This window comes from Neoarius graeffei, chromosome 11 (assembly GCF_027579695.1).
Source record: "Neoarius graeffei isolate fNeoGra1 chromosome 11, fNeoGra1.pri, whole genome shotgun sequence".
NCBI lineage: Eukaryota > Metazoa > Chordata > Actinopteri > Siluriformes > Ariidae > Neoarius > Neoarius graeffei.
In genome coordinates this window covers 57,451,744-57,478,216 of record NC_083579.1, presented here as the reverse complement: position 1 = coordinate 57,478,216, position 26,473 = coordinate 57,451,744, and the positions used below count along the sequence as shown (strand labels likewise).

The 26,473-nt window shown below is 43.1% G+C and overlaps 1 protein-coding gene across 1 annotated transcript in view; it reads right to left on the bottom strand.

Annotated features, from left to right (window-relative positions):
- The window catches only part of galnt16 (UDP-N-acetyl-alpha-D-galactosamine:polypeptide N-acetylgalactosaminyltransferase 16), a 97,779-nt gene extending 79,012 nt beyond the window's left edge, over positions 1-18,767 (bottom strand). The window contains exons 1-2 of the mRNA XM_060933085.1: positions 18,378-18,767; positions 1,541-1,722 (exon numbers count right to left, since the gene is read on the bottom strand). Coding sequence (XP_060789068.1) covers positions 1,541-1,722; positions 18,378-18,578 — 383 coding nt within the window. The 5' untranslated portion in view covers positions 18,579-18,767. The remainder of the gene's footprint in view (positions 1-1,540; positions 1,723-18,377) is intronic.
- Positions 18,768-26,473: the final 7,706 nt, after the last annotated feature.

Genomic DNA, 26,473 nt, shown 5'->3' with positions numbered 1-26,473 from the left:
TTTCTTTGCTGACATACAAACATTTTTCTGGACCATTTAATTTTGTGCTGGAAAACTAAATGTTTGGAAATCTAAAGTGTTTTTGTACTGACTCGATCATGTAGAAGTCATAAAATAGAAATCTATAACCAAGTTTGTGTTAAAAAAAACAATTGGGTGCCTTAGACTTTTGCACAGTACTGTATAAAGTATATTAAAGTATGTTAAGATATTGACAATTGGGGGAGAGTTGCATTTATCTTTCTGAATGTGATATATTGGGTAACTCTTTTCTAATCATTTGTACGCTCAGGGGGAAGCCATGGCCTAATGGTTAGAGAAGCCACTTTGGGACCAAATGGTTGCCGGGTCAATTCCCTGGACCAGCAGGAATGGCTGAAGTGCCCTTGAGCAAGGCATCAAACCTCCAACTGCTCCCCAGGCTGCTCTGCGTATGTTGTACGTTGCTCTGGATAAGAGCGTCTGCTAAATATCATTAATGTAATGTAATATAATGTAATGTAATCCTCAGACTTCGCCTTTATACCATAACTGCTTTCAGCTGCTTCTGTGTCATCTGAGTGGCCTCTGAATCCTGTCCGTTGTAATATTCTTGGACTCCTATGTCGGACTGTTGTCTTGTTGCAGGACACAGCCATACGCATGTTAAAGTGCATATTCTTGACCAATTTTGTTTTTTTTTTTTATATGAAAGTATGTCCCTTTACACACTCATCCAGAAGGGTAATTTTGCACAAGGCCATCTGTCTACAGCAGAAAAAAATAAAATAAAACGAGTCTGGAAAAATCCCAAGGGAGTCTGGAGCCAGATTCGTGACGTCGCCTGTGGAAGCGCCAGCAGGCTGCGCGAGCTTTGCACGGTTTCAGTGCACAGCCTGTGTAGACCAAGCGCTCCCATTTCTCTCTCATTGTCCGGTCTTTTGGAAAACGATGAGTACTAATCCCATCAAGATTGGTGTTGCTACACCCTCCTACAATACATCTGTTAACCATTTTAATAATTACATGATAACGTTGAAGAAATTTGCAGAAAACCACCAGGTCGTTTTCTCATAAACAAACCAGCGCTGACGTAGGATTCAGAAGGCGGCGTCCCGCACGCGACGTCACGAAAATCAATGTTTCCCGGGAAATCCAAATGCCAAGTTTTTTCAGAGGCGGACCAATTCGCCTCAAATGGCTTGATATTTGACCAAAGTTTAATATAAAATAGGAGAATTACATTAACCTTGCTCCTGAATTTACCCGTGATATGCACTTTAAGCATTTGGATTTTTTTTTTTGTAGCTCAGATGCAAATGAAGTTACAGTTTCCTTTTTGTTAATTCAAAAACTCTGCTGGATGCTTTTTCCTTTAACAGTAATTAAAACATTTAAAATGTCACTGACATTTCAGCTCTACACTATTAAGAAAAACATTGTGACAATAAGTCTTTTGTGAGTACAGTATATATTCCCTGTTTTGTGATTATTTGCTCAAGGTCTTGCCATTTAGCCGTGTATGCGTGTGTGTGTGTGTGCACACGTGCATTTGGTTTACCTGTAGTGTCGTGTGTCTCTGATGGCCCGTTCACTTCCCAGCCTGTCGCTCTCCTGCAGGTTGAAAGCGTGCTCTTTGTACGGATCCTCGCCTGCTTTCAGCTGTTTACTGGCTAAATAGGCTCTCTCATCAAAGCTGCCCAACAACTGAGCCTGCTGCTCAGCCCGTGGAGGATGGGTCACCTACAATACAGGGAGAAAAAGAGAGGAGGAAAGAGTGACAGAAATGGAGAGAGGTAAGGAGAGAGCACAACAAAGATTTGAATACAAGAGATATACCCTGTGTCCGAAATCACTCATTTGTTCACTACTCCCTACTCACTATCTAGGGAATTACTATATATGGGACTATATAGTGAGCTCATTGGTAAAATGAAAATAAGTAAGTAAATAAATAAATAAATAAATAAATAAATAAAACCCCACCTTCGGACACTTCTCCGTCGTGCTGTTATTTACGTCATTACTGTCGCACAATTAAAACGTGCCAGATCAGTCGGCTGGTGGGTTTTCAAAATAATAAATACATCTTATACCGAGCGTATTTCCCACATTAATAAATACAAAGTACTTTGTGTCTGCTGCATCTTTCAGTGCTTTTAAATCAAGGCCGAACGCTTTTTTCTTTGCCGCTGCCTTTGATTAAATCAAACACTTTTTTTCAGCAATGTACGATGGGATATATTGCTTGCTTAGTGACCAACGGTTGTACACTGCTTTTCATGATGCATTGTGGGATACTTTAAGTGCACTATGTAGGGTGTAATAATTCTCACTATACATTCAGACAGCACTACAAAATGGCAAACTCACTATATAGTCCACTACATAGTGAGTAGTGAGTGATTTCGGACACAGCGATAGACAGAAGATCTGTAGAGAGTAATTCTTCTATTCATCACTCATCCTAAAGTGATGTAATATCTATGCCAACAATTCAGTACTGGTTTAATACTCCCTTTCAACTACTTTTGATTATTGACCCTCAGGGACCTCATGAACTGGACAAAACCTTATAAACTTGTGTATTGGATGACTCTTTGTATAGTGGTGCTTGAAAGTTTGTGAACCCTTTAGAATGTTCTGTATTTCTGCATGACCTAAAACATCATCAGATTTTCACACAAGTCCTAACAGTAGATAAAGAGAACCCAGTTAAACAAATGAGACAAAAATATTATACTTGGTCATTTATTTATTGAGGAAAATGATCCAGTATTACATATCTGTGAGTGGCAAAAGTATATGAACCTCTAGGATTAGCAGTTAATTTGAAGGTGAAATCAGAGTCAGGTGTTTTCAATCAATGGGATGACAATCAGGTGTGAGTGGGCACCCTGTTTTATTTAAAGAACAGGGATCTATCAAAGTCTGATCTTCATAACACGTTTGTGGAAGTGTATCATGGCACAAACAAAGGAGATTTATGAGGACCTCAGAAAAAGTGTTGTTGATGCTCATCAGGCTGGAAATGGTTACAAAACCATCTCGAAAAAGTTTGGACTCCACCAATCCACAGTCAGACAGATTGTGTACAAATGGAGGAAATTCAAGACCATTGTTACCCTCCCCAGGAGTGGTCGACCAACAAAGATCACTCCAAGAGCAAGGCGTGTAATAGTCGGCGAGGTCAAAAAGGACCCCAGGGTAATTTCTAAGCAACTGAAGGCCTCTCTCACATTGGCTAATGTGAATGTTCATGAGTCCACCATCAGGAGAACACTGAACAACAATGGTGTGCATGGCAGGGTTGCATGGAGAAAGCCACTGCTCTCCAAAAAGAACATTGCTGCTCGTCTGTAGTTTGCTAAAGATCATGTGGACAAGCCAGAAGGCTACTGGAAAAAATGTTTTGTGAACAGATGAGACCAAAATAGAACTTTTTGGTTTAAATGAGAAGCATTATGTTTGGAGAAAGGAAAACACTGCATTCCAGCATAAGAACCTTATCCCATCTGTGAAACATGGTGGTGGCAGTGTCATGGTTTGGGCCTGTTTTGCTGCATCTGGGCCAGGATGGCTTGCCATCATTGATGGAACAATGAATTCTGAATTACACCAGTGAATTCTAAAGGAAAATGTCAGGACATCTGTCCAGGAACTGCATCTCAAGAGAAGGTGGGTCATGCAGCAAGACAACGACCCTAAGCACACAAGTCGTTCTACCAAAGAATGGTTAAAGAAGAATAAAGTTAATGTTTTGGAATGGCCAAGTCAAAGTCCTGACCTTAATCCAATTGAAATGTTGTGGAAGGACCTGAAGCAAGTAGTTCATGTGAGGAAACCCACCAACATCCCAGAGTTGAAGCTGTTCTGTACGGAGGAATGGGCTAAAATTCCTCCAAGCCTGTGTGCAGGACTGATCGACAGTTACCAGAAACATTTAGTTGCAGTTATTACTGCACAAGGGGGTCACACCAGAAAGCAAAGGGTCACATACTTTTGCCACTCACATGCCCCTTTTCCACCAAAGCAGTTCCAGGGCTGGTTCGGGGCCAGTGCTTAGTTTGGAACCGGGTTTTCTGTTTCCACTGACAAAGAACTGGCTCTGGGGCCAGAAAAACCGGTTCCAGGCTAGCACCAACTCTCTGCTGGGCCAGAGGAAAGAACCGCTTACGTCAGCGGGGGGCGGAGTTGTTAAGACCTACAACAATAGCAGGATCACGAAAGGTCGCCATTTTTAAGCGGCGAGAAGCAGCAGCTGTACAAACGTGAAGTCATCCATTATTATTATTGTTGTTGCTGCTGCTGCTGCTTCTTCTCCGTGTTGTTGTTGCTACGATGTTCACACCAAGGTTTATACAAACGCAGTGACGTAACTGACATATACAGCGACGTAACTGACGTGGCTCCGCTTAGCACCCCGAGCTATGGAAAAGCAAACTGGTTCTCAGCTGGCTCGCAAGTTGAATGAGTTGTGAACCAGCACCAGCACTGGCCCCGAACCAGCCCTGGAACTGATTTGGTGGAAAAGGGGAAACAGATAATACTGGATCATTTTCCTCAGTAAAGAAATGACCAAGTATAATATTTTTGTCTCATTTGTTTAACTGGGTTCTCTTTATCTACTTTTAAGGCTTGTGTGAAAATCTGATGTTGTTTTAGGTCATATTTATGCAGAAATATAGAAAATTCTAAAGGGTTCACAAACTTTCAAGCAACACTGTAGGTTAAAGAAATCAAGCGAATTGTACCTGGCACTCAACAAGCACGGAAATATAACACAATTTCTTTTTTTTTTTAAATGTAAACTGGAGGAATATAATATGTAGGATTTGATTCATTATAGTCACATCAAGTTTTATTTAGCCAGAAACATCACACAACAGCTGAGATAATGATCATTCCTTGTCCGGCGAGTGGCCATTCATGTGATGTAGTATTAGCTATATCAGTAAGAATCATGAGAGGAAATAAACTATGGCAGGTTATAGCAGTATTGGAACAAGACTATATCCATCAGTCATCCGTAACTGCTTATCCTGTACAGGGTCGCAGGCAAGCTGGAGCCTATCCCAGCTGACTACGGGCGAAAGGCGGGGTACACCCTGGACAAGTCGCCAGGTCATCACAGGGCTGACACATAGACACAGACAACCATTCACACTCACATTCACACCTACGGTCAATTTAGAGCCACCAATTAGCCTAACCTGCATGTCTTTGGACTGTGGGGGAAACCGGAGCACCTCCACACAGACACGGGGAGAACATGCAAACTCCACACAGAAAGGCCCCCCGTCAGCCACTGGGCTCAAACCCAGAACCTTCTTGCTGTGAGGTGACGGTGCTTACCAGTACACCACTGTGCTGCCCAACACGACTATATTTCTGATAATAATTAAAACCCATGAAATCCTGTCATCCCCTGCAAGACTGCTTTAAGTTTCACCGTCTACTGAAAAATGAATATCTCCATCCTTAGCAGGCAGAAGGAAGCAGCTGCAGTAGGAGCTAATTAACAGCACAAATTGTACGTCTAACCAACATGTGATTAATCTCTGTCTCAGAGATCCCTCGGACAAAAATTAAAAAGTTTCAATTCAAAACTTCACATTTCCACAAACTGCGTTTCGTACCATATGATGTAACACAAAACATGACGCAATTCTCAAGAAGCCAGAATAATGTGAGCAGGCCATTAAGTTGAGATAAATTCAAAGGCACAATTCATCATGCTGGTGACGATGCGTTTGAAGTCACAGAAGGGCAATTCCATGTAAATGTCAACCTCACCATGCAAGAATAAAGCAACATGTAATACATCAAAACCACTCCCAGAGATATCACCTAGGCCTGTATTTTACAGATGTGAATAAGTTGAACCAATTTGTCACAAGAATTGTTCCCTTCGCCTTAATGTCAGTCTCTCTTTCTTATAATGTAAAACCCAAGCTAAAATCAACTTTGATCATGTACAATTCTATATTATTGCCACAAGCCACAGAAATGTATGCTAAAATCCACAAAACAGCAAAACAATAGCCATCCTAAATATTATTTAAGAACTTTGATAGTTTTAGCTGATATTTAGAGAGTTTTTCAAAGGGTTATGGTGGTTAAATTGCTGATTTTCTAAACGTATGCCATGTCTATTTCAGACGCGTCACATCCATAACGGAATTTCGTCACATCCATAACGCTGACTTTTCCTTCCGAAACTCTGCATGAAATACAAAATATTTTAAACAAAGATTTTTTTAATATTCACCTTGGACCCCTCTATCAAATGGCTATCTCCATTTTGACATTAGGTTTACAATTTCACAGAGTTTGATAAAAATGTACAGTCACCCAAGAAAAGTGATACTTTTTCTGTCACATCCATAACGCATCTTTTATTGGCATTTTCTGGCATGCCCTAGATGTACTATGGGAATTGTTCTTGTTCTATCACTTCTCCAGTATGGTACAGCCTTAAAATATGCAACACCTGTTTAAATACTGGGAGACAATAAAACATGCACTAGGTCATTTGTTGCCATTTTGAGTTCAAGTGTCACGTCCATAACGCTGGAATTGCTCAGAACTTAATTATAACTGAATTCTAATGATTCTGTCTATGTTTGACATTGATAATGCCTGCGATGACCTGGTGACTTGTCCAGGGTGTACCCCGCCTCTCGCCCATAGTCAGCTGGGATAGGCTCCAGCTCGCTCACGACCCTGCACAGGATAAGTGGTTACGGATAATGGATGGATGGATGGATGTTTGATAATGTTAATGCACTCAGCTGCTTCAGCAATAGTAAATACATCAGTGCAGACAACAATTTTGATTATTTATATAAATGTGGCAAAAGATATTGAATGGGCAGGAATGAATGATAAGCTGCCAGATGTAAAGACATGAAGGCAGCATGAATAAAAGGGTGTGTGCAAAAGGCCGAGAGTGTGATTGGGGGGAGACAGAGAGGCTGCATTCTTCAGTTTGCTGTTATTAACGATCTGCTGGGAGTTGGGAAAAGCTTAACCTACATGCAAGTTTCCAAACTCTATGACCTCACTTTCCATAACTGAGAAAAGAAAAAAAAATAGAATTCGATACTTTTTTTTTTTTTTACTCTTAATCCCCCACGTTATTAATCAACAGACATTCACAAAGGGCTGGAAGCATCTGAGCTGCAACACTGGAACACGCGTGGTCCTTTCTGTCTTCTGTCCTGATCCACATATGGTGTCTGATCTTTCTTTCGTCAAAGATATTGAGTAGAATGTCAGTTCCAGCAAAACACATCTGCGTAGAGTTAAATGTGCTTTATCTCAGCTGTTTGTGTACAAGCTGCTAACCAGAACGCCAAGTGCAATAATGTTCAAAATGCACATGTTCATTTTTAATGTTCATGCAAACGTACGATGCTGCGTGTATACGAAAAGAGCTACGAGATGCAATGGTTCAAACATTTATACCATCTGCACTGTCAGATAACAGACGCACACTCAGACTGCAAGCACTCACTGGACTGACAATTTTCACTTCGATTAATTCAGGTAAAGAACACCTGGTCCCTTGAATTTCTGAGATGAGCGAGCAAGACTTACCGCATGCGAGCTTTAAACGATAGAAGATGAATCGGTCCTGTGAGAACAAAGTCTAGACTTGTTTAAGATGGTCAAGAAGAGTACAGAAGTAAATCAGATATACCAAAACCAGAGTCTGAATTTATAATACCAGGCAGAAGGAAAAAAAAAAACTCAAGGGTGAATTCATATTCTGTACTGAAACATCAATGATCTGCAGTGAAAATATTCAGGAAACTAACCCCATGAAACCTTACATGTACCTAACCATCTGTAGATTCTGACCGTATATAAAAAGTGTACTTAAATAGATTCCATCCATCCATTATCCATACCCGCTTATCCTGTTCTACAGGGTCGCAGGCAAGCTGGAGCCTATCCCAGCTGACTACGGGCGAAAGGCGGGGTACACCCTGGACAAGTCGCCAGGTCATCGCAGGGCTGACACATAGACACAGACAACCATTCACACTCACATTCACACCTACAGTCAATTTAGAGTCACCAGTTAACCTAACCTGCATGTCTTTGGACTGTGGGGGAAACCGGAGCACCCGGAGGAAACCCACGCGGACACGGGGAGAACATGCAAACTCCGCACAGAAAGGCCCTCGCCAGCTACTGGGCTCAAACCCAGAACCTTCTTGCTGTGAGGTGACAGTGCTAACCGCCACACGATCGTGCTGCCCCTTAAAGAGATTATTCAATGCAATATAAATGGCTAAGCCGATAGGCAAACTAATAAGTTCAACCTTGACAGTAAATCAAGTAGAGCATGAGTGTTTTCAATTCTAGACTCCTAGCTTCATTTCATCATTCCACCAAAAATACGCATCTTGATCCAAGAGCAAATTCCAATCCTTCGTCAAAACGCGACAAGTCTAATTAGAGTAAAAACAAGTATAAGGGTACGTTTAATTTCGTCCAGTTTACAGATATATGAACAATAACAATCTACTGAATACATATTAAGCATTAAGAGGCTAAAGAGCCACAACACGGTGGTGTAGTGGTTAGCACGGTCGCCTCACAGCAAGAAGGTTCTGGGTTCGAACCCAGCAGCTGGCGGGCCGGGCGGGCTTTCTGTGTGGAGTTTGCATGTTCTCCCTGTGTCTGTGTGGGTTTCCTCCAGGTGCTCTGGTTTCCCCCACAGTCCAAAGACATGCGGTTAGGTTAATATGGGATGGCCTTGAGCGAGACACCTAACTCCTGATTGCTCCCTGGGCGCTGTCAGCATGGCTGCCCACTGCTCTGGGTATGTGTGTGCGCGCACATGTGTGTGTTCACTGCTTCAGATGGGTTAAATGCAGAGAGGAAATTTCACAAGTGTGTGATGAATTAAGTTGTGCTTTCTTTCTTTCTTTTCTTTCAGTAAGGAGGTTGACTTATGGTTTCCCCAATAATATGCAAGCGAACCATCCAAAGTCCACACTCAACAAAGAGTCACAAATCTCATAAAACACAGTATCAAGTTAGTTTGCACTGAAATTGAAAATCAAATTAGTAATTGCTGGAGGGGATATTTACGAGGCACAGAACCAGAAAGAAGCTCTTGTACAAGGACAAAATCCCACTCGACTGGCACCCACCCAACACAGTCCTGTTAACCAGAGGCCATAAACCAGACCAGACAGCATACAAGAGTGTCCTTTAGAAAAGAACAGCTGGGAAAGGATAGTAAGTAACAGGCCATTTCATCTCATTTTAAGGGCATTTCTTGCAGTACCGAATCGAAAAAGGCAGATCAAATATCAAAGCAGCAGGCTAAAGAGAGAGGAGGGTGGTGTGCTACAAGTGCCGTTTTGGCTCCTGTGAGCACATAGCTTATTAAACAAGATGACATGCTGATCTGGATCACAGCTCAGAATGAAGTCACATGGCAAGCCCGGGTGATGCACAGCATGGACACGAACCTCATCATCGGTCAGTGACTATAAGAAAACAATCCATTTTGTGTGACACTGGCATTCATAAGGTTCATCAACAGAGGTACACAGTACTGTATTTAAAACATTGTACTTCTAAATTCTCATCTCATTATCTCTAGCCGCTTTATCCCGTCCTACAGGGTCGCAGGCAAGCTGGAGCCTATCCCAGCTGACTACGGGCGAAAGGCGGGGTACACCCTGGACAAGTCGCCAGGTCATCACAGGACTCACACAGACACAGACAACCATTCACACCTACGGTCAATTTAGAGTCACCAGTTAACCTAACCTGCATGTCTTTGGACTGTGGGGGAAAACGGAGCACCCGGAGGAAACCCACGCGGACAACATACAAACTCCGCATAGAAAGGCCCTCGTCGGCCACGGGGCTCGAACCCGGACCTTCTTGCTGTGAGGCAACAGCGCTAACCACTACACCACCGTGCCGCCTACTTCTAAATTGATTTGGCAAACTGCTTAAGGCTTAGAGTGAAAATCTGACGAGAAAAATATCCCAGCAGATTATCAGACAGCCAAGTACCGTATTGGCTCGAATATAAGACGGTGTTTTTGTTGTAAAAAATAGCTCTTAAAAAGGGGGGTCGTCTTAAATTCGCGGACTAGACAAAATGCCGCCAAAAACGAAAGTGAGGACAGTGAGAGTGAGCAAAGTGAGGCTGAGGATCTCTGTGCTGAGTAGCTGTAATTTAGCAAACTACCTTTTTCATAGTTTCAGTTGTTTATTATTGTAAACCTTAATGTATTGTTTAATGCATTGTTTAAAGCATTTGCACTGTTCTGCAAATTTATTCCATATACCCGTAGGCTATGGGAAGTTAATGCATTGACATTCTGAAGTTTATGAACTTTCAATCTAAACCTGACAAATTTGTTGAATTAATGCAATTTAAATGTTTTAATTTGGCTTGTCTAGTAGCCTGCAGTTTAGCCTCTTTTTTTACTTCTATGAAAAGTGTTCACGGAAATGAGACTGAAATGACCTCTATTTAAATGTGAAAAACAAAAGCCTCTAATTTTAAACAGAATTTTGAAATAAATACGCTTTATATGAATGAACATTTGGGCTTCAAAAAACTTTTTCCCCAAAGATGAACTTGGAAAAGGGGGGGTCGTCTTACATTCAGGGTCGTCTTATATTTGGGCCAATACGGTAATTTACCACTGCACTGTTATGTCATTTAATATAATTACATTTTTCTAAAATGTACACTACTGTACAAAAGTCTTCGGCACGTGTAAAGAAATGCTGTAGACCAAAAATGGCTTAAAAATAATTAAATGTTTCAACATTTAAAAAAAAAAAAAAAAAACTACTATAAACAGCAGTAAGCCACAATAAATGAAACAAAGTCAATATTTGGCGTGAGACGACCCTTTGCTTTAAAAAAAAAAAAAACACGAGTGCTCTGAGAGCACAATATCCCCCACTACAATATACGGTCAATGAAATTGCAATATGCATATTACTGTCCTATAACAAAGCCTTCTGCCAAGTTCCATGAAATTTCTCCAACAATTATGAGAGGAGTTGATTTCAGAAAGTGAATACCCTTGCCTGGGACGGACGGACAGACAGGCAGACGGACATCGCCACGACATAATCCCCCTTCGGGCCTTTTGGCCAGCTGGGGATAAAAATAGTAGTCTCCGGTACAGTAAGTGCAGTTGTATAAGGAAATAAGCTGTAGGTTTTACTGAGCATCTTCCAGAACCAGCCACAGTTCTTCTGGACACTTTGACTGTCAAACTTGCTTCTTAATTTTGCCACAAAACCCAGTCGCCTTCATTATGCTTTCTTTTTTATTCTGAAAAATGCTCTCTTATGTAATATGCTGCTCAGATACAAACTTTTTTTCCTGTAACATTTAATTTTGTACTGGAAAACGAACTCTAAAATGTTTCAGTACTGACTCAATAATGTAGAAGTCATAAAATAGAAATCTATCGCATAGTTTGTATGGAAAAAAAAAACAATCACACTACGTTCACACTGCAGGCTGAAGTGACTCAAATCCGATTTTTTCGCCCATATGTGACCTGTATCCGATCTTTTATTGACAATATGAACAACACAGATCCGATTTTTTCAAATCCGACCCAGGCCGTTTGGATATGTGGTCCTAATTCCGATTCCTATCCGATCTTTTCATATGCGACTTCAGTCTGAACTGCCAGGTCGCATTCATCCGACTTACACGTCATCAGCAAGCCACAAACGTCACTATTCTGCACTGAAGTAGGCGGCGGGTCTCTCAAAAAAAGTTACAACAACATGGCTTTGATGTTCCTTTGAATGGAGGTTGCAGTCACTACCCCGCAGAACGCCTGAGCCAAAACCCTTGCCCTCTTCCTTCTCAACCTCCTCCTTAACATCAGGCTATTGTGCATGTTCTGGCTCCGTCACAACAACTGCATCATTGCCAGGTACTCCACGCTGGCTACTGTCATACACAGGAAACTTTAGGTTACTTCCGTAAACACTGGCCATGCTCACTGCGTGTGACGTCGTCGTATCCTGCAATGCGCATGCGGAACACTTTTAGGTCGCTTTTCGTTCATACTGAGGATCACATACAAGTCGCATATATTTGTTAATGTGAACGAGCTCACAAAAAAATCGGATTTCACAAAAAAAATCGGAATTGAGCATTAAGCCTTGCAGTGTGAACGTAGTGTCAGGTGCCTCAGACTTTTGCACAGTAGTGTACATTTATTAATTTATCAACATTTTTATTTACTATTTATTAATTTTTATTTTAAGAGACTGGGGCTGAGCTGTTAAGAGTTAAAGTCCTAGTAATTTTTTTTTTTTTTTATTCACACCAAGTTCAAAACCTGACCCAGTGAGCCAGCACTAACAATAACCTAACAACTTAATCAATATACCAAACACTGTGATACTGGGGTGTCACAGAATGCAAGCTGGAGCCTATCCCAGCTGATTATGGGCGAGAGGCAGGGTACACCCTGGACAAGTCACCAGGTCACCGCAGGGCCGACACAACCATTCACACCTACGGTCAATTTAGAGCCACCAGTTAACCTAACCTGCATGTCTTTGGACTGTGGGGGAAACCGGAGCACCTGGAGGAAACCCACGCGGACACGGGGAGAACATGCAAACTCCACACAAAAAGGCCCTCACCGGCCGCGAACCCAGGACCTTCTTGCTGTGAGGCGACAGTGCTAACCGTTACACCACCGTGACACCCCTATAGATGACACATCAAAGGTAAATACACATAAGCATATGTTACAGGTCAAAAAATTTCAATCTAGGTGATTTTTTTTTTTTTTTTTGACCTGGGTTAAAATTTTTAACCTAGTTCATGATTCCGGGCGGCACGGTGGTGTAGTGGTTAGCGCTGTCGCCTCACAGCAAGAAGGTCCGGGTTCGAGCCCCGTGGCCGGCGAGGGCCTTTCTGTGCGGAGTTTGCATGTTCTCCCCGTGTCCGCGTGGGTTTCCTCCGGGTGCTCCGGTTTCCCCCACAGTCCAAAGACATGCAGGTTAGGTTAACTGGTGACTCTAAATTGACTGTAGGTGTGAATGTGAGTGTGAATGGTTGTCTGTGTCTATGTGTCAGCCCTGTGATGACCTGGCGACTTGTCCAGGGTGTACCCCGCCTTTCGCCCGTAGTCAGCTGGGATAGGCTCCAGCTTGCCTGCGACCCTGTAGAACAGGATAAAGCGGCTAGAGATGATGAGACGAGTTCATAATTCCCAAGCTAGGCAACGTTTTTAATTATCGAAGACTCTTAAAAGGGATTTTCCATCACTTCTTTTGTCTCTCTTTCTTCCATCCACTTCCTCTCTTTCTACACCCATCTAGTATTTCTGAGGTCTGTCTGTCTATTCCTAGCTACCTAATTAGCATTTCTTTTATGTATCGCTTTTCATATTTAACCAGGATTTAAACTCAGAACCTTCTGATTCTTAATCAATCAAACACCTTAACCGCTAGACCAGCGACAACTGCCACAGAAGGACTGATATATAGTTTGAATTCATTAACAAGTCCAGTCTCATTACGTCATCAAGTAGTTTAAAATATAAAGTCTTCCCAAATCCTAACTGTAGATGTAGCAAGTCTCCCTAGTACAAACAGCAAAGTATGAACTGGGTTAAAAATTCTAACCTAGGTTGAAAAATTCCACCTGACGTGCAATTCTGACCTGTAGCACATATATTTAACTCATAGATTTTCTTTGTCATGTTGAGCTGTGGACATTAAGCCCCGACGGCGTGCAGCTTATGGTGTGGCGAGAGAGCTGCTCTGTTGCTATGGAGCTCAAGGATGTGGCAGTGAGAGAGAATTCAGTACAGTTTTCTCTCTCTCGGTTTCCCTTTCATACACAGACACAGCAACCACCTCCGTTTAAACTACTGACTTCTGTTGGCAGATTAAAACAAATCCACAGCTGATTTCCTGAATGAACTATTCCAGTCCAAGTTAAAACACACACCCATGTGTGTATTCTTTTATTTTAGCTTGTCTGTTACGAGATTTTCCGACAGTTTACTAAAACAAGTTCCATGGCACTTTTTCCAAATGACGCATTGTAGCACTGTATTTTTGCATGTGTTAAAAATTTATTTGCCGAATAAAAAAAAATTGCTGTTAACATTAAACACAGACCTGCAGTCATTTTCTTACTGTTAGGGGAAAAAAACCTACTCGCTGTTCACCTGGTCAGTAAATAGACTGTACTCTTTCTTTCGGTAAACCGTTTCTTCTTCTTCACCTGATGAATTTAGCATCCAACCGTCAAGTGCAGACTAAATGACGGCTGTGTTTCTGTAGATTACACACATCTTTGCTTCTAAAATCTCGGAATCAAGCATGAGGCTTCGTCATGAACCACAAGTCATTCAACACTTTGCCTTCATCCAAAACTGTACCCAGGTGGGCCAAAAGGTGTGGTGTGGTGTTTTAAAATTCAGGTCTGTTTAGTTAGCTTATATACAGTGCACTGTCTTTACTACAGTTTTTCTTTGGGGGCTAGCAAATGAACCACATTACAACATTTAGTAGCTTGAGTTAAACTGGTGGTGGTGTAGTGGTTAGCGCTGTCGCCTCACAGCAAGAAGGTCCTGGGTTCAAGCCCAGCGGCCGGCGAGGGCCTTTCTGTGTGGAGTTTGCATGTTCTCCCCGTGTCCGCGTGGGTTTCCTCCGGGTGCTCCGGTTTCCCCCACAGTCCAAAGACATGCAGGTTAGGTTAACTGGTGACTCTAAATTGACCGTAGGTGTGAATGTGAGTGTGAATGGTTGTCTGTGTCTATGTGTCAGCCCTGTGATGACCTGGCGACTTGTCCAGGGTGTACCCCGCCTTTCGCCCGTAGTCAGCTGGGATAGGCTCCAGCTTGCCTGCGACCCTGTAGAACAGGATAAAGCGGCTACAGACGATGGATGGAGTTAAACTGGGAAGAAACTGATACTCTCAAACAGAACGTCTTACTGTCAAACGATTGCATCGTGATGCACCAATCCCACTGTTTTCCATTTTCAGTACACACCAATACCAGATACTGATCCACTTCTGACATCTTTACAGTAACCAAGCCAAGACTCAAGTGATGCAAAACATTATAAGCAGCAGACTGTAAGACAAGCCGTGTTGTATGTTTAATGCAAGATCTGTATTGAGTCCGTCAACATCACACACGTTCATGACATGAATATTTTAGTGGATTGGTCAAACCCTATCCAATTGATCCAGCTGGTATGAACCCTGATACAGATACTCAGTATCAGATCTGTATTACATCCTAAACCATTTTTAATTTAAAAACCGTTAAGTAACTCAGCTACGTGTTGGAGATGAGCGTGCTCTGTACAAGTGCACAACTCTGGGTTGGACACTGCAGGTTGAGGATTCCTCTCCTCGATCACACCTAATGGATCTAGGATCAGACTCCATCCATCCATTATCAGGGTTGCAGGCAAGCTGGAGACTATCCCAGCTGACTATGGGTGAGAGGCGGGGTACACCCTGGACAAGTCGCCAGGCTGACACAAAGACAAACAACCACTCACATTCACGGTCAATTTCGAACCACCAATTAGCCTAACCTGCATGTCTTTGGACTGTTGAGGAAACCCACGCAGACAACATGCAAACTCCACACAAAAAGGCCCTTGTTGGCTGCTGGGCTCGAACCCAGGACCTTCTTGCTGTGGGGCGACAGTGCTAACCACTACACCACTCAGTCCTGGGAAATCAACGTTAATTCCTGGGCAGAACCCAGAGAAACATTTCTAGCACCAGTTGTACACCAAATGCCCTGCGCAGATGGATCCATTGGCATATTTTTATGTATAAAGGTATTATTGGCAAACTGCCTTCATATCTTTCTAATCTACTGTCTCAAATGCACTCATCTTATAGTTTGTGTTCAAATAACATTATACTCTTCGACACACCACAAACACAGACTGAGTTAGGTAAGACAGCTTTTAACTTTGCAGCTCCCTGGTGCTGGAATCTCCTTCAAAAAGATCTTAAGTTATCTGTTGCTATTCCTCTCAACCATTTTGAAAAGCTACTCAAACACCTTAGATCTGACAGCTGTAAATGCTTTCACTAACTAACCATTCAGTTATTTTTGTATTGTGCGGTCTTGATTTGCTTACTTGTTTTTGTATTTTAATCTCTCCAGTGTTATATATGTTTTGTCGAACCTGTTTTTATGTGTTCCGTTTCTATGTTTCGGCATACTTTGTGCAATGTATATACGTCTGTATGTCAGGGCTCCCTTGTAAAAGAGGCTGAATGTCTCAATGGGACTCACCCTGGTAAAATATAGGTCAAATAAAATAAATATAAATAAAAATTTCTCAATACAGACTGCCCCAAATTCATCTCTGTGGCTGTGAGGGAGAAAAGCAGAGCACTGATCGGTACCTTCTATCCAAAACCTGTCAACTCCAAACAGGGCTTTATCCATCAGTTGCCCCCTAAAAATGAAAAGTTCCTCCGATCATGATGCATTTTTGTTTTTATGTTCCTTTTGGTAAGAAAACACACTGGGTGAAATATTTTGACAAAATTCAAAAGTTTAATGGTGGCACCAGGAGCTCAAAGTTATGGAAAAAGCTGCTATTTTATGACTTTTATGACAAAATTTCGATCACTTTTCATGAAACATTATGGCACCTTATAGAGTATACCAAATATCTCCTCTCATTATCTCTAGCCGCTTTATCCTGTTCTACAGGGTCACAGGCAAGCTGGAGCCTATCCCAGCTGACTACGGGCGAAAGGCGGGGTACACCCTGGACAAGTCGCCAGGTCATCACAGGGCTGACACATAGACACAGACAACCATTCACACTCACACCTACGGTCAATTTAGAGCCACCAGTTAACCTAACCTGCATGTCTTTGGACTGTGGGGGAAACCGGAGCACCCGGAGGAAACCCACACAGACACGGGGAGAACATGCAAACATGCACAGAAAGGCCCTCGCCGGCCACGGGTCTCGAACCCGGACCTTCTTGCTGTGAGGCAACAGCGCTAACCACTACACCACTGTGCCGCCCTACCAAATATCTTAGATACACATTTTTAGTACATATTCTAAATATATTCTCAAGCACAGTTTGAGTTTTAGCTGTTCATTGAATCATTGTTCAACTACTTTTAAACAATACACATGTATTATGAATCACATTAATGCTTCTTATCTCATTCTCATTATCTCTAGCCGCTTTATCCTGTTCTACAGGGTCACAGGCAAGCTGGAGCCTATCCCAGCTGACTACGGGCGAAAGGCGGGGTACACCCTGGACAAGTCGCCAGGTCATCACAGGGCTGACACATAGACACAGACAACCATTCACACTCACATTCACACCTACGGTCAATTTAGAGCCACCAGTTAACCTAACCTGCATGTCTTTGGACTGTGGGGGAAACCGGAGCACCCGGAGGAAACCCACGCGGACAACATGCAAACTCCGCACAGAAAGGCCCTCGCTGGCCACGGGGCTCGAACCCGGACCTTCTTGCTGTGAGGCGACAGCGCTAACCACTACACCACCGTGCCGCCCTACCAAATATCTTAGATACACATTTTTAGTACATATTCTAAATATATTCTCAAGCACAGTTTGAGTTTTAGCTGTTCATTGAATCATTGTTCAACTACTTTTAAACAATACACATGTATTATGAATCACATTAATGCTTCTCAATCCCTTGCAAAGGTTCTTAACATGATCTCTGGCTCACAAGAAATCAATAAATTGTGATTCAAACCTTACGCGAAAACATAAAATAAGCGTGTTTTGGCAAAAAAAAAAAAAAAAAAAAAAGAACCTCATGGTGCCACCATTAGACTTTTGAATATGGTCAAAACATTTTACAGGATGTCTTTATTGGTGAAAACAATACAAACACCCAAACAAAAATGCATCAGATTTTATGAAAGTGAGGGCAACTGATGCACCCTAATATCCATTTCCAGGCTCTACAACGCTCTGATATGAACTCCATCCATCCATCCATCATCCATCCATCCATCCAGAGTGAAGCTGGTGCGGTGCAGAAACCCATCACACCATAACATGCGCACGCGCACACACACGCGCAGCACGCGCACTGCAGCTGGCGGCTGAATGAAAGCACTGCGGTCAGTACGGTAAGGAAACGCGGTCAGTACGGTAAGGTAACGCGGTCAGTACGGTAAGGTAACGCGGTCAGTACGGTAAGGAAACGCGGTCAGTACGGTAAGGTAACGCGGTCAGTACGGTAAGGTAACGCGGTCAGTACGGTAAGGAAACGCGGTCAGTACGGTAAGGTAACGCGGTCAGTACGGTAAGGTAACGCGGTAAGGTAACGCGGTGCCGCGCTCCAGCTGCTCCTTACGATCAGCGGAAGTGTCCGGTCCTCTCGCCGGATGTCCACGCGCCCAGAAGCAGCAGGTTTCGGCCCGCGGCTTTTAGCGCGCGCCTGAGCCGCTGAAGAAGGGCTCGCGCGCGGCTTGTTGTCCTGCCACAGGTAATAAAAGGTGCCCAGGATCCAAGCGACGGTGAGGATGGCGATGGCGTTGGCCCTAATCCTCCGCATGATGAGTGTCCATAAGGAGCAGGGCTCTCGGAGCGTCAGCGCGGTCCGGTGCGTGTCGGCTCCGGTTCCCGATCAAGCGCTGCTTTCTTATTATAACGGCTGGAGCGCGCGCGCGCAGTACAGTACAGTGCCGAGGTTCCCAGCCTCAGCGCTCACTGATTGAAAGGACTGCTCTGTGGAAGCTGCAGCGCGGTCCTAACGCCGACGCGTTTGTGTTCGCTCCAGCACGCTCCTCTGTATAAGCGAAGTGCGCAACGCTTGTACGCATGCGCGGCTTTTCTAGGTCAACTATTGCTGTGTTCACATATGACGCGGTACGCGGTGGTCCGGATCACCGTATTTTCCATACAAAACGAGGGCATTAATTAATTATTTTTCCTGGATTGTGGTCCGGTTCACCGTATGCTGTATTATATTACGATATAAATAAAAACTTACCAAAATCATACTGTGTCTGTCATTTAATACGAGTTTTTTTACAAAGTCGTACATCATTTGTTATTTTTTCTCAAACCGGAAGAGAAATGCATGCGTAAAACACACGCGCAATAAAAGATACCAGTTCTAACGCATGTAAAAAAGCGGGAGCTGCCACGAGGGAAGTGAAAAATAATTTTACCAACTTTCGTCATTATGTCTCAGGGTGGTTATGAACAGCTTCTAAGGAATAAGAAAAAATGTGCTAGAGACTACAAAGCAACAGAAGAAAGGGCAAAGGAAATAATTTATTCTAAATTAGGGGAAGAAGTAGCTGAAAATGTAAAATTTATTTGTCTTCTGAACTTGGTGGTCCGGACCACACCTGAAAACGGTGTGGTCCGGACCACAACGGTAGTCCGGACCACCGCGTACCGCGTCATATGCCGCTTTTCCACTACAAACACGGCTGAGCCGTGCCGTGCTGAGTCGAGCTGAGCGGGGCTATTGAAGTTGCATTTCGACTACAACCGCGCTGAACCGTGCTGGCTGGAAGTGGATGGACACATTGGGTGGAGTTAGCGAAAGCGGGTGGACGTCACGTGATGTCGTTAAGCGGCGCAAACAGTGACATCAGTGAGCTTTAAAGCGGTAGTCTCACGACCCGAATAGTAAACAATAAACATGGAGGACATGGAGTCGTTAGTGTTGCTGTGGCTTGTTGTCACCGACAACGCCAACAGATACTGGCAAGAGCGTATAGATGAGGCGAGGCGCATAAGGCTTCAGAAATTCTCGTAATTCGTAATTCTCCTTCTTCCGGGTTTACGGTGTTTACAGATCTCAGCGTGCTCACGGGGCGTGTGTGGGCATGTGAGGACACTCCTCCTCACCAATCAGTGCACAGGGGAGTGTCTGCTCACGCCCCCAGCCTCACTCGGCTCGCTTTGGCTCGCTTCAGCCCCACTCCAAAACCGTGCGAGTTTTAGGGGCTAAGCAGGGCTGAAGCGAGCCGAGTCGTGCTGTTCTTTGGTAGTCGAAACGCGAGCCGTGTCGGGCTGAAGTGAGCTGAAAAAGGGTAGTGGAAAAGGGCCAATAATATACCGGTACGATAGTGGTATAACTGTATCCTGGGGGGGATCATCCCCCCCCCTCTGGTTTTTACCTCTGCTGAAAAAAAATCCTCGGGGACAACCCCGTCAATAAAACAAACAAACCAAAAAAAAAGTTGACATGACAGGCATGTTGTGACACAGTTTTCTATGGTCTACATTGCACTCACTTTCAAAATGACCCGAAGTGGCAGCTTTGATGTTCACGAACGTCCCCAGCAAATAGATACATTGTAGATAATAACAATATCCAGAGTGTGAACGTGGATTTAGCGCCATGAATCACATCCTTACTGATGAGCGCAACAGAATGAATGTATCCACACTGACAGCCTTCTTTTCCTCGCTGTCAATGGGCCAGACGTGCGTTCCTTCCCTGCTGAGAAGTTCGCAGAAATGTGGATTAAAGAAGGGCGAAACGCTGCGGATAGCGCACCGACGGGAAAGCAGAAAAGGCCACATGAACTGCACCATCAGAGCAAACTGTTCATTTAGTATTCATGTATTTTAGTGATTTTCGAGTCGCTGTCCATTTAATCCGGAGGGAGAGAAACATCACAGCAACGCGACAAGCAATGCGAACTTTGTTGTGTGTTAGTGTATTTAGTCAGAGAGATAGGAAGATGAATTTACTATCTCTGGTTTAGTGTTCGTTTTCATTTAGTGTTATTCATTTGATATCATCGGATGTTATTGAGCTGTTAGCCTATTGTTACCTTAATTTTGTGACGTTTCATGATTAAAAAAAAAACATCCCCCCTTCTGGTTTTTTGGCAAATCGCACCCTGACTGTATCGATACAAAGCATACCGGTACAGTTTAGTGCATCTGTCCACACTAGCGAGAAATGTTTGCAGTTTTCTTTCACGGTAGTTGAAATGCGCGTGCGCAAAATGTTTCCGTGGTTACCGAGTAACTTCCTTCCGAGAATATGGCGGATGAAACAACGTGTATGTGCTTTTTGTTGTCAATGTACAGTCTGTATTTCTGGTGGTCATTTATTCAGTCGAATCGTATAAAACGCGCGAGGCAGGGGGCGTCGTGGCTCAGGTGGATGAGGCGCCATACCATAAATCCAGGGACCTGGGTTCAATTCCGACCCGAGGTCATTTCCCGATCCCTCCCCGTCTCTCTCTCCCGCTCATTTCCTGTCTCTACACTGTCCTAGCCAATAAAGGTGGAAAAAGCCCCAAAAAAACTTTAAAAAAAATAAAACGCACGAGGCAGTTGAGAAAGAAACAAACGAATCTCCGTTCTTCGCTATTTTATTCAGCGAAGACATCGATTGAGTTGTGTGACTTTGCGCATGCGCATTATAGTTGTATCGATACAGAACCGCTTCATCTGTCCACACTACAGCGAAGCACTACAGTACCGATACGGTACCAGTACGAAACCCATACATTTGTGGGTTTCGTACCGATACAGTTATACTGCTACAGTACCGGTATAGTTGCTAGTGTGGACAGGTGTTGCGGTACGAAAGTAGTATCGTATCAGTACAAAATCCCTAGTGTGGACAGGGTATATTTCGGCTACCAAACGAACTACCGAGGCTCTGAAGTTACTATAGGAAGACAGGTAGCGGACCGTGAACTTTAAAGCTTTATAGCGATTGGCTTAAAGACCTTAAGCCTTAAGTGAATTGTAAAACTATGACAGGTGCACACTGTGCTTTTTACCAATGTACTAACGGAAGTTATAAACTTAAGCGGTGGAAGAAAACACACAATTGTACTGGGCCTACATCTGAACACGGGTCATGTAAATGTGAACCTCCGTTTGTGTTGATTACATTTCCAACCGAAAAAAAAGACCCAGAAGGACGTAAAAGATGGCAAAAAGTTGTAAGTTTGTTCAGATATTTAGTTTGTCATTTATTTATTAATATGCACTTTTATCTCATACATGTTGGGTCCCCATTACCTAGCCTCATAGGCCCTAACATTATACGCGTTATATATCAAAATATCAAAACAACTCACCTTCCTTGTAGTCATTTCGAAGCCGATGGAGTAGCGCTTTTTCGTCCCTGTCAAGTAAATTTTCGGCAATATCGACTGACATGCATGGTGGCCACAGCTTAAGCCCCTGGGCTTCGTCCAACCACCCGTCAGTTGTCTGCAGAGGGTCGGGAATTTGTTTGCCTTCAACTGTCAACAAGGACTTGTAGTCGTTTTTGACAGCTTGTTTCTCCTCATCCTTCGTTAAAACGCATGGTAAGTTCTGGACTGATGCTGCATAGGTAAGGGCAACCAGTTCTTCTTTACGTTTTGCCCTAGTGCCAGTCGTGGTCTTGGTTGTCACAGGCAGTCCACGACGACTGCAAAAACTTTCCAAAGTTTAAACTGATCTAAATCGTAGTTGTCAATACTGCTTTCCGCCATTTTGAAGGGCTGTTTGGTAGCCAAAAAAATTAGTGATCCCATAATGCACTGCGCGGGCCGAGATTCGCAATTCGCTTATTACTGGGTTTCAGTCACGTGACTTTTCTTAACTGTTTTGCCGGTGTTACGGTCTGATCATGCGCTGGTATAAATTTACCATGCGCAGACCGATTCCCCCCCCGATCAACTTCCGGGAAGTCTAAATTTACCATTTCTTGCTGCGATTTTGTACCGAGCATTTCAACACATTTGTGGACTAATAGAACGCGAATTGTGACTACAATTGTGAGATTTGATTAACAGTAGACAAGCTGTTGAATGTGGATGAGGAAACAGTCATTTCCCAGTCACAAAATGAAGATCAGCAAAACACACAGTCCAAAGAGGCACGAGACCAGCAATTCGCCATTTTCAAAAGAAAGATGACCCAACTTACCTTCTTCCTACAAACTGGAAAGTACTCCAGTGACACTGACAAGAAAGACCACCGAAACATCAGAAATCATAATCATAATGAGTCTCACTCAAACAGATCAATATTCATCAAGATAAAGTGAAAATAAATTATTTGTGGATCAAGTATGATCATAAATCTATCATATTGGGCTGGTAAATTCTGACTAGGCCCAATGACAGCAGTCTAATTATACCAAGTTGGTAAATTTGAGAGAGTAAATTATTATAATCATGAGGAGTCTTACTTAAACAAATCAATATTCATCAAGATAAAGTGTAAATAATTCAAGTATGAACATAAATCTCATATTAGGCTGGTAAATTCAGACTAGGCCCAATTATACCAAGTTGGTAAATTTATCCTGTGGTAAGGTTAGACCGTGGCTGCTACAGTATAAACTTACCTGGTAAATTCAGACTGGTGGTAAATTCAGACCGTGACACCGGAAGTGAAATCGCTTTATCTGTAGCTGCTTATCCTGACTATGGACGAGAGGCAGGGTACACTCAGGTCATCACACAGCTGACACATACCCCTTTTCCACCAAATCAGTTCCAGGGCTGGTTCGGGGCTGGTGCTGGTTCACAACTCGTTCAACTTGCGAACCAGTTTGCTTTTCCATAGCTCAGGGTCAGGGGTCGAAATTAACTTTTGAATGTACTTGCCCTGAGGGCAACCAACCCCAAAAATTTACTTGCCCACATGCATGTATCGGTTGCCCTACTTTTTTGCAGGTTGACTGGGTAAGTAATTTGCATAAAAAGCAATCTGGATGTATATTATAGAGTATGCAATAAAATATTTCAACTTGTTTTGCCATTGTTTGATTACTGATTGACAGAAATAAAGTTATAACACTCATATGTGTTTGGTGTTTATTTCATCATGATGAACAGTAAAACAACTAGGTATAACTCCTAGTATCTTCTATTAAACACGTTAAACAGTCAGAAAACATCATGTGATCATGGTCAAGTGTAACTGATCAAATCAGAATAAAAAATCAGTCCAAAAAGACGCTTCGTTCGTTCTAACCTACGTGACAGTGGCACCTCGTGTGAATAATCATAATATCATGTAGCGCCATCTCACGAATGGAAGCGTCAACTACTGCAATGAACCAAAGTCAAGGACAAACAAAAGAGAAGACGGGAAAAATAAAGTTTTCGTTCTGTTTCTGTTAGGAATCACAACAACTTAATTTTTCTTGGTAAAATAGACATTCAAACACAGTTGTCCGACGGACAACTAGTGATAATTTTATTGTTGCCCGAGTATGAGAATGACTTGCCCATGTCCGTTGGTACATGCTTAATTTCGACCCCTGGGGGTGCTAAGGGGAGCCACGTTATTACGTCACTGTAGATGTCAGTTACGTCGCTGCGTTTGCATAAACCTTGGCGCGAACATTGAAGCAGCAACAACAACAACAATAATAATGGATGACTGCTGCTTTACTACATCCATGATATCTCGTCGCTTATTTAAAAATGGCGCCTTCTCGTGGTCTTGCTATTGTTGTTGGTCTTAACAACTCCGTCCCCCCGCTGGCATACTGTAAGCAGTTCTTTCCTCTAGCCCAGCAAAGAGCTGGTGCTACCCTGGAACCGGTTTTTCTGGCCCAGAGCCAGTTCTTTGTCAGTGGAAACAGAAAACCCAGTTCCAAACTAAGCACTGGCCCCGAACCAGCCCTGGTGGAAAAGGGGTAACATAGACACCCATTCACACCTACAGTCAATTTAGAGCCACCAATTAGCCTAACCTGCATTCCTTTGGACTGTCAAGGAAACCCACACAGACAACATGCAAACTCTACACAGAAAGGCCTTCGTCGGCTGCTGGGCTCGAACCAAGGACCTTCTCGCTGTGAGGCGACAGTGCTAACCGCTACACCACCTTACCACCCCTGCAAACAACAAGCGATAACTTATCAGAGTATGCTCGTAATCTAGAACTCACTGTTCGTTTCAGATATATTCAAAAGATTGCTATGTGTAGGCATGTGACAAAGTTATTAGATTAAGAATGTTTCTACTACTAGGGTGACCAGATTTCCCGAGTCTAAAACCGGGACACTTTGCGCTTGACCGTGATACTCATGCACGCACACGCGTTTTGATGTAAACATGCGCCGGCTCAAACCATGGCTCAGACAGGTGCTTTTATCATTTTGTAGCTCCTCACTTTTATCAACATTTCAGAGAATAATCAAGTATTTTCTTGTTATCTACATGTACTTCTATCACAATTCAGTTAAAGTAAGAAAATCAGACAACAGATGTGATGATAGGGAATAGGCCAATAGCCTAAATTTCAACTGATTTATTTCACCTTTGTGAAAACGTCAAGAAAATGCATTGCTTGTATATTAACAGCAACATTTTATGCGATGAACTTTTTTTTTTTAAACAATAGGCTACGCATTGTAACAGGAACGAGCGCATGAGCCTAATCGTTGTCACTTCTGAACCTTTACCCAAAATGCCTCTGTTTAATCTTAACCAGTGTCGGCTATTAACTATTTTGAAAACGTGAACCCTGAGTTGACAACAGCATCAAACAAGTCAAGACAATCTGCGATACAGATTAAAGACAGATGAAACAGATGAAGGACAACAAAAAATGTTTCAGAAACACAGCCACCCACCCTAAAGAAGATGCCATTTTATTGCATATATTTACATGATGAGTGAATTTACTCCAGTAGCGCTTTATTGCCCAAGAGCCTGCTGTGAAACTGCGGGCAAGCATTGTCGAAATTGGCCCGGGTAATGAGCAAGGCTTTGAGAGTAGGCACGGTCATGCGATTCCTCTCGTCAGTCCAGGTGTTGCTCATGAGTGAAAATATTTGCTCAACTGGAGCATTGGTGCCAGGTAGGCACATGGCAAAGCTGGCTGACATTGCTGTAAGGAATCTCCCTACTCTTGAAGTGCGCGAACATCTCCGCCCAACGCTCATCTGTTCGGCATTGTCGCGTAGTAGTTGACAGCCGCTAGCGAAAAAAAACGTTATAACACGGCCTCTATATTGCAACATTGTACAAATAGATACGTTGTAAGGTTGACTGCGCACACACGCACATTGATGCTGAATTGCTAGAAGCTTTATTGACATCTCGTTGGCTATATATGATCGCTGTAACCGGGACAGTTTGTTAGTGTTTGGTGTAAACCAGGACATTTCAGCGTCCCGATGGACCTTTGTTCGGACTGGGGACACGCAACTCAAAATCGGGACTGTCCCGGTCAAACCGGGACGTCTGGTCACGTTATCTACTACACTAGAAAAGACCTTTAAAATGATGCATCTGTAGCCACTTATCCTGTCCTACAGCCTATCCCAGCTGACTATGGGCGAGAGGCGGGGTACACCCTGGACAAGTCACCATGTCATCACACGGCTGACACATAGACAACCATTCACACCTATGGTCAATTTAGAGTCACCAGTTAACCTAACCTGCATGACTTTGGACTGTCAAGGAAACCGGAAGAAACCCACGCAGAACATGCAAACTCCAC